Consider the following 19,336-nt stretch of genomic DNA (forward strand, 5'->3'; position numbering starts at 1 on the left):
AGCCCGCAAGTAGGGTATCTCCATGGTTTCGAAAGAATGACGTAAGTGTCTTACTCATGTTTTGGTTTTGAAGTCTGGTCTTTCAAGTTTTTGATTTTACGTTGTTCGCTTGTACTTGTGTTCTTATCTGATCTGGTGCGTATATCACAGGACTATGTTTCATCAATCAGGATTTTGATGTGGAGGTTTGTGGCTGTACTTTGTCTCAACATTCAAAACGAGAATACCAATAGTCCTCTGCCTCTTCCTGGTCGATGCTGGTGGTGATCGGGGTACTGCTTCCACTGCTGTAACAAGCTGTACCAGGGGGCTGACACTGTATTTCTACATCATCGTGTCTGTGTTCAAGTGTGTTGTGAGCATGCTATGAGTGGAAAATGACTTGAGCTGTGACTGGGAGATGCAGCGACCGTTTGAAGGTAAGAAAACACTAGTGTAGTTTGCATTAGATGCAATAGAGAGAGAAGGGTATGTCTGCTGTAGCTCTTGCCTTCATAAGGTTATACTGTGTGACGATGAGACACAAACAAAACTAAAATAATTGGATTGTACTACTCCCTCAAATTATATGATGAATATTGTATTCTTTAACTCGGATACTGAGCCAGTAATACATGTAAAAAAAGAGAAGAAACACATGAGAACGAGTTATGCAGCAATTATCCACAACTGTAGCATCCTACGTAACCATGAACCTTCCAAGTTGGAAGGCTATTGGTTTGCGCACTGGAGATGTGTTAGAGCTAGGTCCCAGCTTGCCTGTCAGTGTCGCATTCCTGTGCTCAGTGACCGGACCCAGGAATCACTACGAGCGGCGACTGAATAGACGTGTGGCCTCACAACAAGCCCAACACAACCCAGGCGCCAACCAGTATAGTTGGCTTGGTCCAAGTTCAACCCCACACGATCAACAGACAAGGATTGTTAGCTTCACGTTGTGAGTAGTATTCAAATCCGAGCTCAAAGTGAAACCAAGACTAAGAGCTGAGACCCGAGTCTCGACTCGACTGAACTGAAGTAAAAGAGAGAATGAGAGCTTCTTTTATAGGCCAATTTAGAGATAAGGCGTGATCATTGCTTAGAATGGTACGAGGTAATTCCAGGAAATAGTAGAACAAGTAAAACCGGAATATGAGCAGCCAGTCAGCAGAAAAGCAGAATGCACGTACGGTAATTATTCGAGAAGAAAGAGAAAGAAAGACATGGAGAGAAGAAAGACCAAATTAGGACGTAGGGAGCCCGCTCACCCACGTCAGAGTACAATGTGCGTATATATGAGGGTCACGTTGGGGAGTCCGCTCACCCAACGTGCCATTGCTCAGCGGCTTCTTATGGGTAAGTTCTGCTGCATTCTTGATCTTGCTTGCGTGATACTCTGACCTCTTGCGCGGTGACGGTTTTGGTTCTTGTACACATCTCCTCTCTTGCACTTAGCTCTTGTTATACAATGTCCTGTTAGTCTTGGCTCTTTGCACAAAGCACCGAGCCATCGTGGAAACCTGTAGAACGTCATAGTGACGTGGTTTTGCACAAAGCCTGGAGTCACATTTCCAGGAAGTGAAACACTTCCAGGAAACGTACAACGCGAGAACATACCTGACCAGGTTCCGGCGTTGGGTTACATGATGTGCCATCCCAAGAAGGCATGTCACCTACGGGGGAAAGCGCGTGTCGCTCAACCTTCATGCTAAGCACGTTGGACAAGACACTGGCCAAACCACGTTGTATCAAAAGGGTGTGACAGCTCAGCACAGAGCTGCCCACTACGTAGACCCTGCTGTCACAGGACTATCAGTTCTGTGCCCTATTATCGCACGTTCTGACTCTTTATCATCTTGTTACAGTCGTGCAAAGTTGCTGCATAACTCGTTCTCATGTGGTTTCTTCTCTATTTTTTACATTGTACTCTTTGCGAGAAATAAAAAAAGAAATTGTGTTTTATTTCTCGAAAAGAACACAATATTCATTACATTACAGTCGATACCAGGAATCCGACAAATTACTGAGTTTGGCTGTCCAGGGCAGGTGGCCCAGCGCTCTTTTTGACTGCACTTCACTTTCCATCGTTATTCATACCGGTATATATTAAAGGAAAGGAAACAGGTCCTACCATGCGCGTGTGTGTGTGTGTTTCATAGTAGCTTCATGATCATCCATACCCATAGCCCGTTGAAGAAGCTATCCGCATACTGAATGTACTGTATGCGTGTGTACGTATGTGTGTGTGTGTACATGTGTGTGTGTGTGTGTGTGTGTGTGTGTGTGTGTGTGTGTGTGTGTGTGTGTTCCCGTGTGTGCCCGTGTGTGTACCGGTATGTGTATGGTGTGTGTTTGTTCGTATACGTGTGTGCGTGTTGTGTGTATTGGCTTGTAGACTTACGGCGCGATGTGCGGCAGGTCGAGAATGAAATTGATGTTAAGCTTGTGTCTCTGAGCAAGCTAGGGACAAGCATTCAGAATGCCGGCGCCTGGAGCAATGGGTATGCTGTTCCTTGCCTCTGCCTTCTTTTGCGTGTGTTCTGTCTCTGTTGTGTTTCTATTGTGTCCACATGGAGTCACCTATTTTACTCATGATTCAGATTGCAGGACTATGCCTTTTTGAACATTCCCCGGTTTCTTACCTCTTCTTTGGTATGTCTTGCTCACCCCCTCCTCCTCTCTCTCTATCTTTCTCTCTATCTCTCTTTCTGCCTCTCTCTCTCTTTCTCTCCCTCTCTCTCTTTATCCAGTTACTGAGATTCTGATTTGCATCTGTGTTTTGTTTTTTTTCATGCTGAAGTGATCCGCTTTCCAGTCACTCGAGCAGTACAACATGTGAGGCTATGGCACTTGAGATTGAGCAGCTCATCAATAAAGTGAGGACTAGTCTCATGGTCTAACCTGTTCAGAAATTCTTTCTTGTCTTATATACGGTCAAACTTGCAAATAATGACCCTCGATCGTGCATGAGAAAATGCCGTTATTGGTGAGGTTGAAAGAATGCAGTCAAATGGTCACTACGGCTGAAGATTGTGTCGTTATTCGCGCGTTGTTGTTATTCATGAGGTTGACCGTATTGGTAATCAACCTTGCTGGTGAAATTCATTGCCAATGGGGATTATGAATGGTAGGGACCTAACAATTTAGTACATGTACCTCGGTGATGTTCCAACTAAAGAATGCCATGCAGACGTATGGATGTGTATTTGGGTGCCGGGCGTACACAAGTGTGCATACTGGTGTGTGCGCACTACATCATGACGTACGTGATAGTATTCAGTACTATTCACTGCAGCAACTGCTTCTGCAGTCAAGCCTCTCTACGCTGCATGGTATGTGCTACTGTCAATTACATCCAGAATACGTAGACCAGAGTGTGCAGCTCAGCATGAGTTTTGGGAGAGTGGAATGCCGTCGTTAGCGGCATTCTCAGCGAGTCGTAGAACGGTAGTGTTGCGCTGCATGAGCACAATGACGACGACAATGATGTGAACAGTGAATTGCGCTGTCCAGATCTCGTATGCAGAGTCGCATACTCTGGCGTAGGTTCTTTTGATTGTATGATGCGCAAGTAGTAGTACACATTGCAAGTAGTAGTACACATTTGCTGCTACGTGTACTAATCAAAGTAGTAATATTGTCGCTCCTGCTGTCTGTGCTCAGTTGACATCGCTGAACGATCAGCTGGCTGAGTCGGCGGGAAACGTCAGTCAAGTCTCGTCCAACAGCGCGGCAGTAGAGCGTGCCGTGGCTCGGCACACTGGCATTCTGCAGGGCTACACGCTGGAATTCGACAAGATCAAGGTAGCCGTCGTTGCCTTGTGCAGTGCTGCTCAATGAAATCCAGTCGCGTCACTTAAGTACGCGCCGGGCGTTGCATAGCAGTAGAGTAGACCTGCGAACGCTGAGCTGCGAAACGGTACAAGGTGCAAACGTGACTCACGGATTTCATTTAGCAGCACTGTATTTTGTAGCATCCACTTTGTCCTGCCATCACCGGTTTTGTACGGTGGTGATTTGCTAAGAGCATACGGCAATACATATGCAGCGCTTTGCCGTTGAATTCACGCCCACACTGTGTTGGGAATGCACTGCTATAAGCTCAGGGAGTTCAGTACCAGTGCAGCACGAAGGATCAAACTGATGAAGTGTCAGAACAGGGAACAATACTTTGTAGCCCCGAAAAGGACCACATTCTGTTGGCAACTTGCTGTTCACGAAAGGGAAATTCATACCCACACTTGTCAGACATGATCCTTCACCTGCTTGTGAGGTGATCACCGTGTAGCACATTTGGACATCCTGAAATATCCTGAAAAATTCCCTACAAAATATTGATTTTTGCTGGAAATCCAAATTTGGCCTATATTAAAACCCTTGATCATCATGTGTGTGTGTGTGTGTTTTTGGTTTCTTTTGTTTTACTGTTGCGCTTGTCCCCATGCATGCCATGCTTTGGAGTTTGGTTGCATGTCTGGTTGTACTGATCATGTACAACAGAGTGGACATGTAAACACAGAGATGTACACGACGCGGCACAGCAGTACCAGTGCTGTAGGTGCCCTAATGTCATGCATTACTAACGTGGCAACACAATCATGCATCGTGTTGCGGTATCGAATGCCCTATGTGCACCCCCTGAACAATTTAGAACTGACTGCATGGATAATAAAAATTTAATGTTATCGATGTTCAACTGTCTGTTTGCTCTACATGCAGTCGAGGATTCATATCGAGCAGGAGAGGGCCGACTTGCTGGGGTCGGTTCGCCGAGACATAGCGTGAGTTTCTGCTTGTCCTAGAAGAAAGATAGACGGACTTCAGTTTTCTCGTGAACTGCTGTGTGTGTGCGTGCATGTGTGCGCGCGTGCGTTTGTGTGTGTGTTGTGTGTCTGCGTGTGTGTGTGTTGTGTGTGTGTTGTGTGTCTGCGTGTGTGTGTTGTGTGTGTGTAGCCTAGCTCATCATTGTACAACTGAAGCACACGTAATTACAGTGAAAATTCAGTGCAATGTACCTGCAAGGGCCGGAAACATCTAGTGCTGTCACTCTGTAAATGGGCTGCTACCATTTTGTGTTTCTGACCTGCGTGTTCCAATAGAGCGCACAAGTCGTCCGGAGTTGATCGCCAGACGGCGCTCTATATGGGAGAGCACGAACGTCTTCTTTCGTAAGTCCTTCCTTCTCACATTGTCTGCGCTACGTGTACCTTTGTACACCGAGCCATGCTGTTAGTGTTTTCATTCCATTTCTGCAGGAATGTCGCTGTGTTGAGTTGTAGGTAGGACATCTACAGTGTAGCCTGCTTCGAACTGTCTTCCTATTCTTGTGCAGAAGCAGTTTAGACTTGGCCCAAGGAAGAAGGGGGGGGGGGGGTATAAGAGGCGTGCATTTTTGCCATTTCGCAAATTCTTGAGATTTTTAGGTCTTACCTCTTTTGTGGGTGCAGTTCTCAATCCTCGTACTGTAAAAGCAGAAATTTGCGGTGGTGTAATATTTTCCGTATTCTCCGAAATCGGCGGTTCGGTAGAGGGAAATTTTCGGTAAAACCCGTTTTCCAGGTAAGTGTACTAGTACTACATGTCTACAGTACTGGTTGTAGCGAAATTTTCGGTGCGTTTTCTTTTCGGTAAAAATTGTCGGCACCGAAATTACCGAAAACTTCTGCTTTTACAGTATTCTGACTGAAACTTTATAAGATCCTTCAGGTTTGCTAGTGTTGTGCTGTTGGTTCGGGTACATGTACTATGATGCATTTTAGTCATGTTTACACCTGTATTGATCTTGACTTCCACTCCAGATCTGATCGAGTAGCAGATGAAGCATTGGGGTAAGCTTTTGTCGAGCTTTTATTTTGTTGGCTCGTTCTCGTTGCTTTCCTGTCTTCTTTGCTTGCTTTGACTAAAGCCATAATTTGGTTCTGTGTGAGGTGGTGAATGTTGTCGACTGGTCACTGGGGCTGACGGATAGACAGTGGCCTTCGTGCACGGGGAATCTGTAACTGGCCTTCTCCACCCCATCGGCAGTGTTATCCTGTACTGCTGTAAGGACTGTTTCAGCTGCATCATGGGTCTTGCCATGTCCTAATGTGGCCCAGTGTCGTATGCATGTCCCATCTGGCTGCATACTGTTCTGCTAATTTTGGAGTGTGCTGTGCCAGTACATTCGATATGCTGGCCCTGTATACCGTATATTCGTCTGTGGGGAATGCCCTATTAAAATATGAATAAATAATAATACGAAGTAGTGGTTGCGACTTCGGCGATGACTTGTAAGAAAGGGTTTGCTCCCCACACCGAGCTCCGGTGTGGGGAGCAAACCCTTTCTTACAAATAAATAATAATAATAATAATAGTTTCCTCTGAGACAAAAATGCGATAATACTCATAAAAAGGACACACTTCAGGCTCATTACAAACATCTTGAAAGTTTTTGTCTTCACAAGTATACTTTGCTGTTTTACCACCTTCTTACTGTATTTAATCCACTGTTCCTGTTCCTTTTCCCTTGCCTGTATTTCACCTGATGAGAAGGCTTGAAAGTATACTTGTGAAGACAAAAACTTTCAAGATGTTTGTAATGAGCCTGAAGTGTGTCCTTTTTATGAGTAATAATAATAATCTTAATAATGCAATGAATATAACTAAATGCGCACTCATATCACAACCATGGGGACGAATCATGTATTCCAGAACGTTTTCTTGTCACAATTATCAATGGAATTCGTGACTAAAGAGAATGATGAAACTACAATAGGATTTATACACTTGCAGTGGAACAGCGAGGATACAAGCATAGTAAGAAAAATAGCACAAACCTAGGAACAATTTGCACAGGTAATAAACTATAGGTGAGGTGAGAAATGATAGGAAATTCAGCAAGTGCAGTGTGACAATGGACATGCATGTGTAAGTGTGTGTGAGTGCAAATTTACTGGAATAGCGTAAGTGCGGTGACATTTTCTTTTTGTTTACAAAGATTTGGATCACGAATGCGAATGTAGACTGCTTCTAGAACTTTTAACTGCTTGAAACTACTTGCAGAACGAACAACACTGAACCAAGAATCATCATAACTTTCACGACACACGGGGTTAGACAACAAATGCAATTTAATTGCCGATGTATTCTTCTTCTTCTCACCGCCTCCGCCTTCACTTGGTTTCTGACCGCCACCGTCCTTCACACCATCTGCACCATCATCGTCATCATCGTCACCGTCCTCTTCATCATCGCTGCCACCTTCACCTGTCGTCGGCTCTCCCAGCAACTGACCACCGGGTTCATCATCGTCACTGCACACGTCGCTTCCACACTCCTCCTCCAGCTGCCGTCGCGTTCTCTTCCTGACCGGTCTTCCCTTGCCATTGCCAAACGCCTGACAGTCGTCAACTCTTCCGCTGGCATCATCCATATCCGGAGAGTTTCGATGCATCTTTCCAGTCACCTCTGCAAACCGAGCTGCCGCCAGCCGTTTGCTCCTTCTCAGCTTTGGTGAGTTGCGGTTGTCTGCGTCCGGCGTTCCGGTACTCGCTGATAATGAAGATAAGACACAGTGTTCGTCTTTGTTTACATTAATGTTTGTTCCCAATTTCTGCGTGCTGTGTTGGTTTTTCCGAGACACCGTTTGTGGAGCAGAAGCCTCTGCCGGAACGGACAGTGGAGTTGGGTGCTTACGTGGTCGGCCACGCTTTGGTCGGGAGGACCTAGCCGCCTGTGACAATATTGAGAGCGGCACGTGTTGTTTGATACGTTCGGACAGATGTTGAAGGGTCCTACCAACATACCGACTACCACATTGTCGGCATTCAAAGTAGTAAATGAGGTGACTCAATTACGTTCTGGAATACATGATTCGTCCCCATGGTTGTGATATGAGTGCGCATTTAGTTATATTCATTGCATTATTAAGATTATTGTCTCCACGTCGCCTTTTTAAATAATAATAATAATAATATTTGAATTGTTTGCAGGCAACCTGCCTACACTCAAGAGAGCACTGCATTTCACACAAATCCATTGGTATCGTTACAACGTTTCGGTCTTTATGACCATCATCAGGAATGAAGTGGACATGGAAAGAACAGCAGTATAAAAGAAGGAGGCAAGCAAGCAAAGCGCGGTACATAGTGACAGCGCGCGTAGAGAAGTGCAAAGCGCGTCATGGCGGGTGTGCATTACTACATATACATGACAACACAAGCACAAACGGTGAGGAAAGTAGATACTGCGCTACAGCAGTGATAACAGCCCAGTTCCAGTCTCACACCACCAGTGAGGTGTCTAGAGCCCCGCGCCACTCGCAGTAAGGTGGTGTTATAGCAGATCCCAGCCACTGTTATTGTTAATTTCCGGGGATCGCTCCCTGATATTGATGGCCTCCCGGATCCTCCTCCTGGGGCGGTCACGCTCAGAACCGAGAACCCGGATACCTGAGAAAGCCGTTGCTCCCAATGGCAATGGGTCAGATGCATGCTTGGCCGCGAAATGCTCACCCAGCGCGGTGCCGCTCACTGTGTTGCGTGCGTCGTCGTTGTGTTCTTTTGTCCTGGTAGCGAGGCTGCGGTACGTCTCTCCGACATATTTATCACCACACCTGCACTCGAGGTGGTATACAACATTTCGCTCCGTGCATGCCCCTGAACCGGACATGCAGGCGACACAAGCAGCTTTGGGCCGCCCCCGTTTACGGGGCCTGGACGGGTCTACATACCTGCGGCATGGTGGTTTGCGGAGGGCAGACGTGCAAATCATAGAACTTAGTCGGCGGTTCCTGTAAATCAGCTGGGCATTTATCTTGTACTTCCGGAGTAATTTATGAATTTTGTTGTGGATATACTCGGTGTGAAACGGTAGGTTGAGGGTGACACGGTATTCATTCTGCACTCTGACACGTCGGGGGCGCATAGCTCGTTCACGTGCCGAAACTATAACTGACTCTGGGAAGTTGTTGAATTTTAGGATGTTGGTTACTTTTTCTTCACTTCTTTTTAGGGTGTCGGCATCGGAGGATAGGCGGACGGCACGCAGGAACTCAGAGGAAGCAATTGCTTTCTTTTGCTGGTTGGGAACTGACGAGTTGTAGTCTGATACCAGTCCGCTGTGACATGGCTTGCGGTATAGTTCATAGGATATAGATCCATCTGGTGAGACATGGACGGTCGTGTCCATGAAATTGATTGAGCCAGTCAACTCCGTGGATTGGTGAGTGAATTTAATATTAGGATCGGCATTATTGAAGTGATCTAGGAAACTCTGCAGAAGTTCCGGACCGAGGTTCCACACAATGAAAACATCATCGATGTAGCGCTTGTACAGAACTGGGCTGGCAGGTGCACTACGCAAGAGCGAACTCTCTAGGTCATGCATGTACAGGATGGCAAAGGGGGGCGCTAGGTTATTGCCCATAGCCACACCATCCTTCTGGTGGTACACCTGCGCTCCAAACCGGAAGTAGTTGGAGCTCAGCACATGTGCGAGGAGCTCCTTGACCTGCCCAATTCGGAAACCGAACAGATCGATGCTGCCCTCGTGTTGTCGGAGGACTCTCATGACTGCTGCAATGCCATCGTTAATCGGGATGCTAGGGTAAAGGGCCACCACATCCATAGTCACAATGATGGTGCCGGGCGGGGCCTTGAGGTTGGGAAACGCGCTCCTCATACACTGGAGTGCTTCAACAGTGTTCTCCAGGTGTGCTGGCACGAACTGGAGACATTGATTGAGGATGCGTTCGAGGACTATGGAGATGTTTGTAACTGGGCTGCCGCAGGCCGCAACGACTGGTCTGAGAGGAATATTGGACTTGTGGTCTTTTGGAAGACCGTACATTTCAGGGAAGCTGTTGTCACCCGGCATCACGGCTGTGTATAAATCCTTTTCCAAGGATCCCTCGCAAACTCGGCGGAGTATCTTTCGGGTCTCCTCCTCCCACTGGTCGATAGTAAGCTCAACTTTCTCAAACCGGGACTCGTCCGACAACAGGGATTCTGCCTTCTCCAGCTAAGTGGTCATTTTCATTGCTACAAATTTGTTGCTTTTATCAGATTTTTTTATGATGACCGACTCGTCCTTGCCGACCTTCATGAGCTGCTCACGATCAGAGTGAGACAGGTTCGGCTGCGGCACTCGCGAGTTTTTGTACAGGGCCATTGCTTCGCGCTTGAAGCTCGCCAGGCTGTACTCTTCGTCCTTGGACAGTTTAGGGCCCTGCTGGAAACCATGTGCCTTCAGGTGCCAGATCTTGGGTTCAAATTTGGCGGGACCTCCGTCAGCCATAGATGGCTGCTGTTCCGAGGACTGCCTCCACCAGCGAAGAGAGTACGCCATTCTTTCGACGCCCACCTCGACGTCTTGCATAACTCTCTGGTTGGCTTTGCCAGCCGACGGAACAAAGCCCGGCCCGAGTCTAAGGAGGTCCAGCGCCTCACTCGACACACAGTTGTCTAAGTCAAGAGCACATCCAGAGCGGTCTTGCGTCGTGACATTGTTGCGGTGACCACCTGCAGGCAGCTGGCAATGGGGGAAGCCCACGAACGACTGCTGCTGGCATAGACGCTCTAGCTTAAGGGTGAGCCGTCGTCGGGAGGCAAGTCGTTCCGCATGACACACAGCATTGCACAAGGCACGTAGCCAAATATAGTCTTGCTTGGAGTACGAGCGCAGGTCGGCCCTCCGCGCCGTGAATAGTCCATAGCAGTGGGACTTCCACCGAAATTTGTCCTCGATGGCATCCCTCAGAAGGTTGCGAACATAGGCATCGCGACGGGTAGCTCTGGAAGGACGGGAACCTATAGGCTGGGGCACGCTGCGCTGAATAAAATATGGGACTAAATGTTTCCGCCGACATTGAAGCAGAAAATGCACCTGACAAAGACTCCGCTCTAGTTTCCATGCCCACTTCACGAACAACCAGGGCGTCTGAGTCCTTGAGGGGGAGAACCGTTTCAAAATTTTGAAGGACGCTTCACGCAGCTTCATTATACTTGAATTGTTTGCAGGCAACCTGCCTACACTCAAGAGAGCACTGCATTTCACACAAATCCATTGGTATCGTTACAACGTTTCGGTCTTTATGACCATCATCAGGAATGAAGTGGACATGGAAAGAACAGCAGTATAAAAGAAGGAGGCAAGCAAGCAAAGCGCGGTACATAGTGACAGCGCGCGTAGAGAAGTGCAAAGCGCGTCATGGCGGGTGTGCATTACTACATATACATGACAACACAAGCACAAACGGTGAGGAAAGTAGATACTGCGCTACAGCAGTGATAACAGCCCAGTTCCAGTCTCACACCACCAGTGAGGTGTCTAGAGCCCCGCGCCACTCGCAAAATTTTGAAATAATAATATTAGAAAGGAAAAGGACATATGGAAACGAGTTAAGAGTAACTCTCCACCACTGTAACTAGATACTATACTATACCCGAGTTTCAAATAATAATATTCTCTATTATAAGCACAGGTCTCCATTACTAGCACAGTCTCTAATACTAGCACACTGTGAGCACCTTTCGAAACATAAGCACAGTCTCTATTATTAGCACGGTCTTGGTGGAAATCAATGCTGCATGCATGATATCTAGCATGTATTTCTTCTTGCTTTGTATGGATGTATTGGTTGAAAAAATATAAGCACGGTCTCCAATATAAGCGCGGTCTCCAATATAAGCACGGGGTAGAGGGGTGTTGAAAAAATATAAGCACGGGGTAGAGGGATGTTGAAAAAATATAAGCATGGGGTAGAGGGGTGTTGAAAAAATATAAGCACGGGGTAGAGGGGTGTTGAAAAAATATAAGCACGGGGTAGAGGGGTGTTGAAAAAATATAAGCACGGGGTAGAGGGGTGTTGAAAAAATATAAGCACGGCGCTTATAATAGAGAATGTATATGGTATCTACAGTTGTGCTCGCTGAAATCCGGCCCTCAGCTTGCACGGCCCTTGTCGCCCTGGCAGTGGCACGAATGCGGCTGGACGTACACATGTACAATTACAGTGATGTAATCGGAACTGGTCCAGGGCACCAGGTTTGCACTTTGGGTCGGATTTCAGTGAGCGCAACTGTAGTATCATCTGCACTTGCACAAGTGTGATGGTCCTCTGTTTTAATAAGGCAATGAATAAAACTATGTTGCCGCTCATATCACAATCGTAGCAACAATTGAAAGGGTTCCAGAGCGTTTTATTCGTTGCTTTTAAGATTATTACATGAAAACCCCTCCACACATCATCCTCAATTCAAGTGGGTTTTTTCTAGGGGTGAAAGGGGTGATCCGGGTAACCCGGGTACCCGTCTGTTTAGCTGCTGATCCGTTAGCAAACGAGTACCCGATAGTCTTGTAGGATTGTAGGGTACAGTATTAGAAGCTTGCTTGTACAGTTGTACAGTTGTACAGTTCAGTGCACAGTTTTGAGTGTGTTTTTCCTCGTTCAATCCTGCTACATATCACGGTATCCATTGTAGCTACGACAATTTCGACTGTTAGCATGTAGCGCAGTGATTGTGCACACTGTGCTTGTCGTGGTGTAGTGTACTTGTATGACTTCGCATATCCTCCCGGCGTGAAATCCGGAAGGCTACTGTAGCAATTGTTGCCCGAAAATCGCTCTCCTATCAGAATGCCTGTAAAAGACATGTTGCGCTTACGATCCCAAGCAAATGCAACGTTTTTGGAAAAAGTATGGCGGATAAAGGGTACCCGATAACCCGCCCGTTAAGCCAGATACCCGTTTTTTACCTTTTAAAAGGGTAACCGTTTCACCCCTAGTTTTTTCATTGTATATTGTTTTCCCTATTAATTAAACAATACCATTGTTGCATTCAGGGTGGCTGTTCGAGCGCGTCAGAGTTTGGAAGCACAGCGACGGCGACTGCTGAACATCACTGGAAGTGTCAGAAACTTGCTGAGTATCCTTTCCAGTGCTATTGTCGTTCTCTGCTATCAGTGCAGACCTCCGTGTCTTGCCCCAATTCCTGTTGTGTCTGTTGTAAGTGCAGGTCTCCATTACTAGTGTAGTGTCTGTTATGAACGCGGCGGGTCCAGGGCTTTTTGAAAAAGATGTGTGTGTGCGTGTGTGTGTGTGTGTGTGTGTGTGCGTGCTTGCGTGTGTGCACGCTAGTCAAGGCTTCCTGGCCTCTTTGTAGGTGTCTTCCTTGACCCGTGTACTTACCTAGATCGATTTCCTGCCATCAACAGCCTGGTGGGCCGCATCAATGTGCGCAAGCGTCGTGACAGCATCATCCTTGGCAGCGTGATAGCCGTGTGCATCATTGTCCTCTTCCTTTTCATGTAATACTATTTATTCCCGTAGCTATGCAGAAGACGTTACTTCAGTAACGTCTGGCGCTAGCCAGGGTCCACACAGCTTTAATTTGGTGTTTGTTTGTGTGTTTGTTTGTGTCACGCCTGGCGCTATCCGTATCTGACGGCAAAAAAGCATAGGATGTTATAAATTTTTCAATTCTCCTTTTTTTTCAGGCATATCCTGGGATTCGAACCCGCACTATCGCCCTACATGCATTCCCCCATACACTTCGCATTCATACCCATTCTTCCAAGTTGCGTTACGTTATTATCTTGCGTTTGAAAGCCCTATTTGAATATTGCGGGAAGCTGTATGTGGCCAGCTGTGTTTGATGGTACGGTACGGTACTGGAGACGGTGTCGTATTACCCTCGATCGTACCTGTCCCGTCCCTATCCCCTACCGTACCGTGCCATCAAAGACGGCTGGCCACAATGCATATAACTCAAATAGGGCTTTCAAATGCAAGATCACAATGTGAAACAACTTGGAAGAATTAGTATGTATGCGAAGTGCATCGGGGGATGAATGCAGGGCGCGCGATAGTGCGGGTTCGAATCCCAGGTTATGTCTAAAAAAAGGAATTTTTTAAAGAATTTATAACATCCCTATGCTTTTTTTTTGTCTAGGTCATCAAGGCAAAAAAGCATAGCGTAGGGCCCTGAGCTTCCAAGCTCTCTCGTTGGCGCATCCGCTGGCTGCGGTGCTTGCTGACCGGGTGACCGGTAGCCTTCAGTCCATCCTGCTGCTGCTGCTTATCGAGCACTAGCACAGGGACTGCCTGCCATTGAGCTTTTTAAAAGCTGTCCATGTACAAATTGTATTCACCCGTCCCACCATGCGATTCTATACTCTCTTTCTATTCTGCTCTTTCTGTTCATGATTGCATGAGCGACCATAGCCATGCGTCTTCTCCAGCCCTGCGAGTCATGTGCCCGACGAAAGTGCAACAGTGCTTGCTTGGTGCGCCTTTCGTTGAATTCTATCCCGTTTAACTTGACGAGGATAACTTTTACAAGTACACAAAGTGGCGGCAGAGTGCAGTGCACCTTGACTGACGAGCGGCTCCACGCTGTACACGTACATGTACATCAGGCGTATCAGTGAACATACTGTTGTTATTGCATATCTTATTCTTGTACAATAGTTGAATGCACGTTGTTGGCCCAATAGCTGGACATGACGTATCCGTATACTGACATATGTCTGTATTATATTCATTGTTTAAATTTGTTTTCATATTAATTTATCTGCCAATAGTTTGCACAGAAGGCTGAATATGCTCTTATGTTTTTTTTCTATAATCATTTAATGTGCTGAATCTCTCCAGGTCTCCTAGCTTATATTTTATAGACGTGCTCGCTCGCTTTACATGCTGCGTAGGAGGACTTGAGTATTGCTCCGATGGGAATCGGGGGGGGGAAAAAAAAAAGCGCCAATGTTGACTGGGGTTCTATTTCCAGGCTCCCCTGGAAATTGATTTCCCACGTGCTGCCTATGCATTGAAGGCTTTCATTTCTTGAGCTGTGCAATGTTTTTTTCTCCATGAAGTCTAAAGTTGAAGTTGCAATTTTGTGTGCAGTGTTCTGTATAATTAATTAATTATTCGCATGCTGTAGCCGAAAGATTGAACAGCAACAAGAATGTGCAAAGCGTAATACATGTATACCCACACATTATGCCTATGCTGTGTGCAATGAAGGAGAACATACATGTACATGGACTCGTAGTGCCTATGTGAATGGCCCGATAGCGGAATGGTAAATGATTGTATGCCCTGCCAGACATGCAGAGGCCAACTCTGCAAGAAATTCACCCGAGGCCGAGGGGTTCTGTATCATTGTGTATGCCGGTACACCAAGTGACTTGGCAAAGAGTCCTTGCCCCTTGGACTCTTTGTCTTTGAAGCCTGATTCGTCTTTTAAACATCAGGGCTGAGGTCAGGGAATGACTTTTATTATGTATAAGCTATAAGGGAGCAGTCGATGCGCCAGATTTGAAAAATCACGTCGGAACACAGAGTTCTATTTTTCAGATACACCCTTTTTGGGCACTTTTCTCAAGGCATTCTCAACATACGATCGTTTTCATGTATGTACGTGCTGGCCAGTCTCACGCTTTCTCGGAGTTATTCGTCACACTCGAGGATTCAGTAGTCGCCTTTCACCTTTTTCTGTTATGAGTTCTTCAAGAACGACGAAATTCTGTAGTTTGGTGTCGCTACACGTCGGTTTGTCTCTTTTCCTTTTTTCGTCGAAATTTCGTCGCCCGACCTATAATTTCGTGCCACCGAATTAACCAGGCATTTCGCTGCTTCTATGCTGGACGTATCGAAAGAGTAAGTCTTTGTGACATTGGAGCGGAAGTTATGTTCTGGCCGAAAAAAGGGCATGCCTCTGGTGACGTGATTTCTAACTAGTGTTTTTACGTATATTTTCCATGCATGTGTGCACAGATGTCAGCGGCAGGAAGACCCAGCAATGCCACAACTGGCACAAGCATACATACTTGACGACCATGTGGCCCAGAATGAAGCATTTGCTCCAAAGTGCCATCTGACAAGCGATTTACACATGACTCAATGCTGTCAGATTGGCAAAATTGGCAAAAGCTACACACATGCACATCCATCACGTCAGGCCAATGCATTTATTGCAAGTGCGTCAAAGCACTACGACGCCAAGTATGCACAGCAGGGAAAGAAAATAAGCCACCAGTCAGCCAAAGCACATGCAGTGTACATGATTGCAGCGGAGCGGCATCCGTACACTGTCCTGCAGACAAACTGCGCGTGCACAGTCTGAAAGAACAGTGCGAACCGCTTCTGTGCCCAACCCATTACCAGCAGTGTGTGGGCCATGCAACATGTGCTTGGTGTAAGTCGAGACTCACACCAGAACACAGGTGGAAGTCACCAAACTTTCAGCTTGCAGAGCATGTGTTGCGTAGCATGCACCATGTCAGGATTTCAGACGAGAGTCGATTTTGTAGACGCTGCTACCAAAAGCAAATTGACATGCTCCCTGCCGACAATGCACCAAGCACAGACCACCAATTGCGAAGCATCATCTCTCAGTACAGCACGGAAGGTGCCGAGAGTGATTTCCCCAATATTATAGTCATTGCCGCTACAGGACGGGAATTGCTGGACAAGGATGCCATATTGTTGACAACAGTGCACGATTTGTATACAGAGACTTTGCACCCAGCTGCTGACCCCAAGCCAGCGGCATACGTGCTCGGCAAATTGAAGTTGACCCTGGAGCACCACTTGCACGTCATTCCACCTAAGTCGCGGAAGGATGGCACATTGCTGCTACGCAATGGATGTAATGTAATGCTGAGAAGGCACTACATATGATCCTTTCTGCAGAGCGTAAACACAAGATAGAGCAAACACCAACAAAGCTGGAAGACCTCACTCTGCCATGCTCACAGCACAATTGATAGCCAGCAACCGAATAATACATGTACTTCACAAATATGGGAACCCATTTACACCAAGTGCTATTATCGGACAATGCCATTATGCTCCTAGCACGCAGTACAAGAAAATTATAGAGCTTCGCCAGCATTGCCTTGATTTTGTCGTAATGTGATGGTGTGTGCGTGTGTGTGTGTGTATGTGTGTGTGTTTGAACATGGGAACCCATTTACACCAAGTGCTATTATCGGGCAATGCCATTATGCTCCTAGCACGCGGCACAAGAAAATTATAGAGCTTCGCCGGCATTGCCTTGATTTTGTCGTAATGTGATGGTGTGTGCGTGTGGTGTGTGTGTCACTGTGTGTGTGGGTGGTGTGTGTATGTGTGTGTGTGTGTGTGTGTGTGTGTGTGTGTGTGTGTGTGTGTGTGTGTGTGTGTGTGTGTGTGTGTGTGTGTGTGTGTGTGTGTGTGTGTGTGTGTGTGTGTGTGTGTGTGTGTGTGTGTGTGTGTGTGTGTGTGTGTGTGTGTGTGTGTGTGTGTGTGTGTGTGTGTGTGTGTGTGTGTGTGTGTGTGTGTGTGTGTGTGTGTGTGTGTGTGTGTGTGTGTGTGTGTGTGTGTGTGTGTGTGTGTGTGTGTGTGTGTGTGTGTGTGTGTGTGTGTGTGTGTGTGTGTGTGTGTGTGTGTGTGTGTGTGTGTGTGTGTGTGTGTGTGTGTGTGTGTGTGTTACTAGTGTAGTGTCTGTTATGAACGCGGCGGGTCCAGGGCTTTTTGAAAAAGATGTGTGTGTGCGTGTGTGTGTGTGTGTGTGTGTGTGCGTGCTTGCGTGTGTGCACGCTAGTCAAGGCTTCCTGGCCTCTTTGTAGGTGTCTTCCTTGACCCGTGTACTTACCTAGATCGATTTCCTGCCATCAACAGCCTGGTGGGCCGCATCAATGTGCGCAAGCGTCGTGACAGCATCATCCTTGGCAGCGTGATAGCCGTGTGCATCATTGTCCTCTTCCTTTTCATGTAATACTATTTATTCCCGTAGCTATGCAGAAGACGTTACTTCAGTAACGTCTGGCGCTAGCCAGGGTCCACACAGCTTTAATTTGGTGTTTGTTTGTGTGTTTGTTTGTGTCACGCCTGGCGCTATCCGTATCTGACGGCAAAAAAGCATAGGATGTTATAAATTTTTCAATTCTCCTTTTTTTTCAGGCATATCCTGGGATTCGAACCCGCACTATCGCCCTACATGCATTCCCCCATACACTTCGCATTCATACCCATTCTTCCAAGTTGCGTTACGTTATTATCTTGCGTTTGAAAGCCCTATTTGAATATTGCGGGAAGCTGTATGTGGCCAGCTGTGTTTGATGGTACGGTACGGTACTGGAGACGGTGTCGTATTACCCTCGATCGTACCTGTCCCGTCCCTATCCCCTACCGTACCGTGCCATCAAAGACGGCTGGCCACAATGCATATAACTCAAATAGGGCTTTCAAATGCAAGATCACAATGTGAAACAACTTGGAAGAATTAGTATGTATGCGAAGTGCATCGGGGGATGAATGCAGGGCGCGCGATAGTGCGGGTTCGAATCCCAGGTTATGTCTAAAAAAAGGAATTTTTTAAAGAATTTATAACATCCCTATGCTTTTTTTTTGTCTAGGTCATCAAGGCAAAAAAGCATAGCGTAGGGCCCTGAGCTTCCAAGCTCTCTCGTTGGCGCATCCGCTGGCTGCGGTGCTTGCTGACCGGGTGACCGGTAGCCTTCAGTCCATCCTGCTGCTGCTGCTTATCGAGCACTAGCACAGGGACTGCCTGCCATTGAGCTTTTTAAAAGCTGTCCATGTACAAATTGTATTCACCCGTCCCACCATGCGATTCTATACTCTCTTTCTATTCTGCTCTTTCTGTTCATGATTGCATGAGCGACCATAGCCATGCGTCTTCTCCAGCCCTGCGAGTCATGTGCCCGACGAAAGTGCAACAGTGCTTGCTTGGTGCGCCTTTCGTTGAATTCTATCCCGTTTAACTTGACGAGGATAACTTTTACAAGTACACAAAGTGGCGGCAGAGTGCAGTGCACCTTGACTGACGAGCGGCTCCACGCTGTACACGTACATGTACATCAGGCGTATCAGTGAACATACTGTTGTTATTGCATATCTTATTCTTGTACAATAGTTGAATGCACGTTGTTGGCCCAATAGCTGGACATGACGTATCCGTATACTGACATATGTCTGTATTATATTCATTGTTTAAATTTGTTTTCATATTAATTTATCTGCCAATAGTTTGCACAGAAGGCTGAATATGCTCTTATGTTTTTTTTCTATAATCATTTAATGTGCTGAATCTCTCCAGGTCTCCTAGCTTATATTTTATAGACGTGCTCGCTCGCTTTACATGCTGCGTAGGAGGACTTGAGTATTGCTCCGATGGGAATCGGGGGGGGGAAAAAAAAAAAGCGCCAATGTTGACTGGGGTTCTATTTCCAGGCTCCCCTGGAAATTGATTTCCCACGTGCTGCCTATGCATTGAAGGCTTTCATTTCTTGAGCTGTGCAATGTTTTTTTCTCCATGAAGTCTAAAGTTGAAGTTGCAATTTTGTGTGCAGTGTTCTGTATAATTAATTAATT

The 19,336-nt window shown here is 46.6% G+C and overlaps 1 protein-coding gene across 2 annotated transcripts; it reads left to right on the forward strand.

Annotated features, from left to right (window-relative positions):
- Nucleotides 1-113: 113 nt before the first annotated feature.
- Nucleotides 114-14,652, forward strand: LOC135804871 (Golgi SNAP receptor complex member 1-like). Of its 2 annotated transcripts, XM_065318845.1 has the most exons (10): nucleotides 114-419; nucleotides 2,375-2,480; nucleotides 2,780-2,855; nucleotides 3,643-3,783; nucleotides 4,699-4,760; nucleotides 5,079-5,147; nucleotides 5,778-5,807; nucleotides 12,802-12,884; nucleotides 13,152-13,279; nucleotides 13,964-14,652. In XM_065318845.1, exons 1-9 carry the CDS (start codon nucleotides 401-403, stop codon nucleotides 13,268-13,270), a joined length of 705 nt encoding a protein of 234 aa, XP_065174917.1. In that variant the 5' UTR covers nucleotides 114-400; the 3' UTR covers nucleotides 13,271-13,279; nucleotides 13,964-14,652. The 2 variants fall into 2 exon arrangements, with proteins under 2 accessions (XP_065174917.1, XP_065174915.1); XM_065318843.1 differs by lacking the exon at nucleotides 13,964-14,652 and having other exon boundaries at nucleotides 13,152-13,341.
- Nucleotides 14,653-19,336: the final 4,684 nt, after the last annotated feature.

Source organism: Sycon ciliatum, chromosome 1 (assembly GCF_964019385.1).
Source record: "Sycon ciliatum chromosome 1, ocSycCili1.1, whole genome shotgun sequence".
Classification (NCBI taxonomy): domain Eukaryota; kingdom Metazoa; phylum Porifera; class Calcarea; order Leucosolenida; family Sycettidae; genus Sycon; species Sycon ciliatum.

Coding starts and splice junctions, on each gene's coding strand:
- LOC135804871 (XM_065318845.1), top strand. Junction 5,148..5,777: donor GAGCACGAACGTCTTCTTTC/GTAAGTCCTTCC, acceptor CTTCCACTCCAG/ATCTGATCGAGTAGCAGATG. Junction 12,885..13,151: donor AAGTGTCAGAAACTTGCTGA/GTATCCTTTCCA, acceptor GTACTTACCTAG/ATCGATTTCCTGCCATCAAC.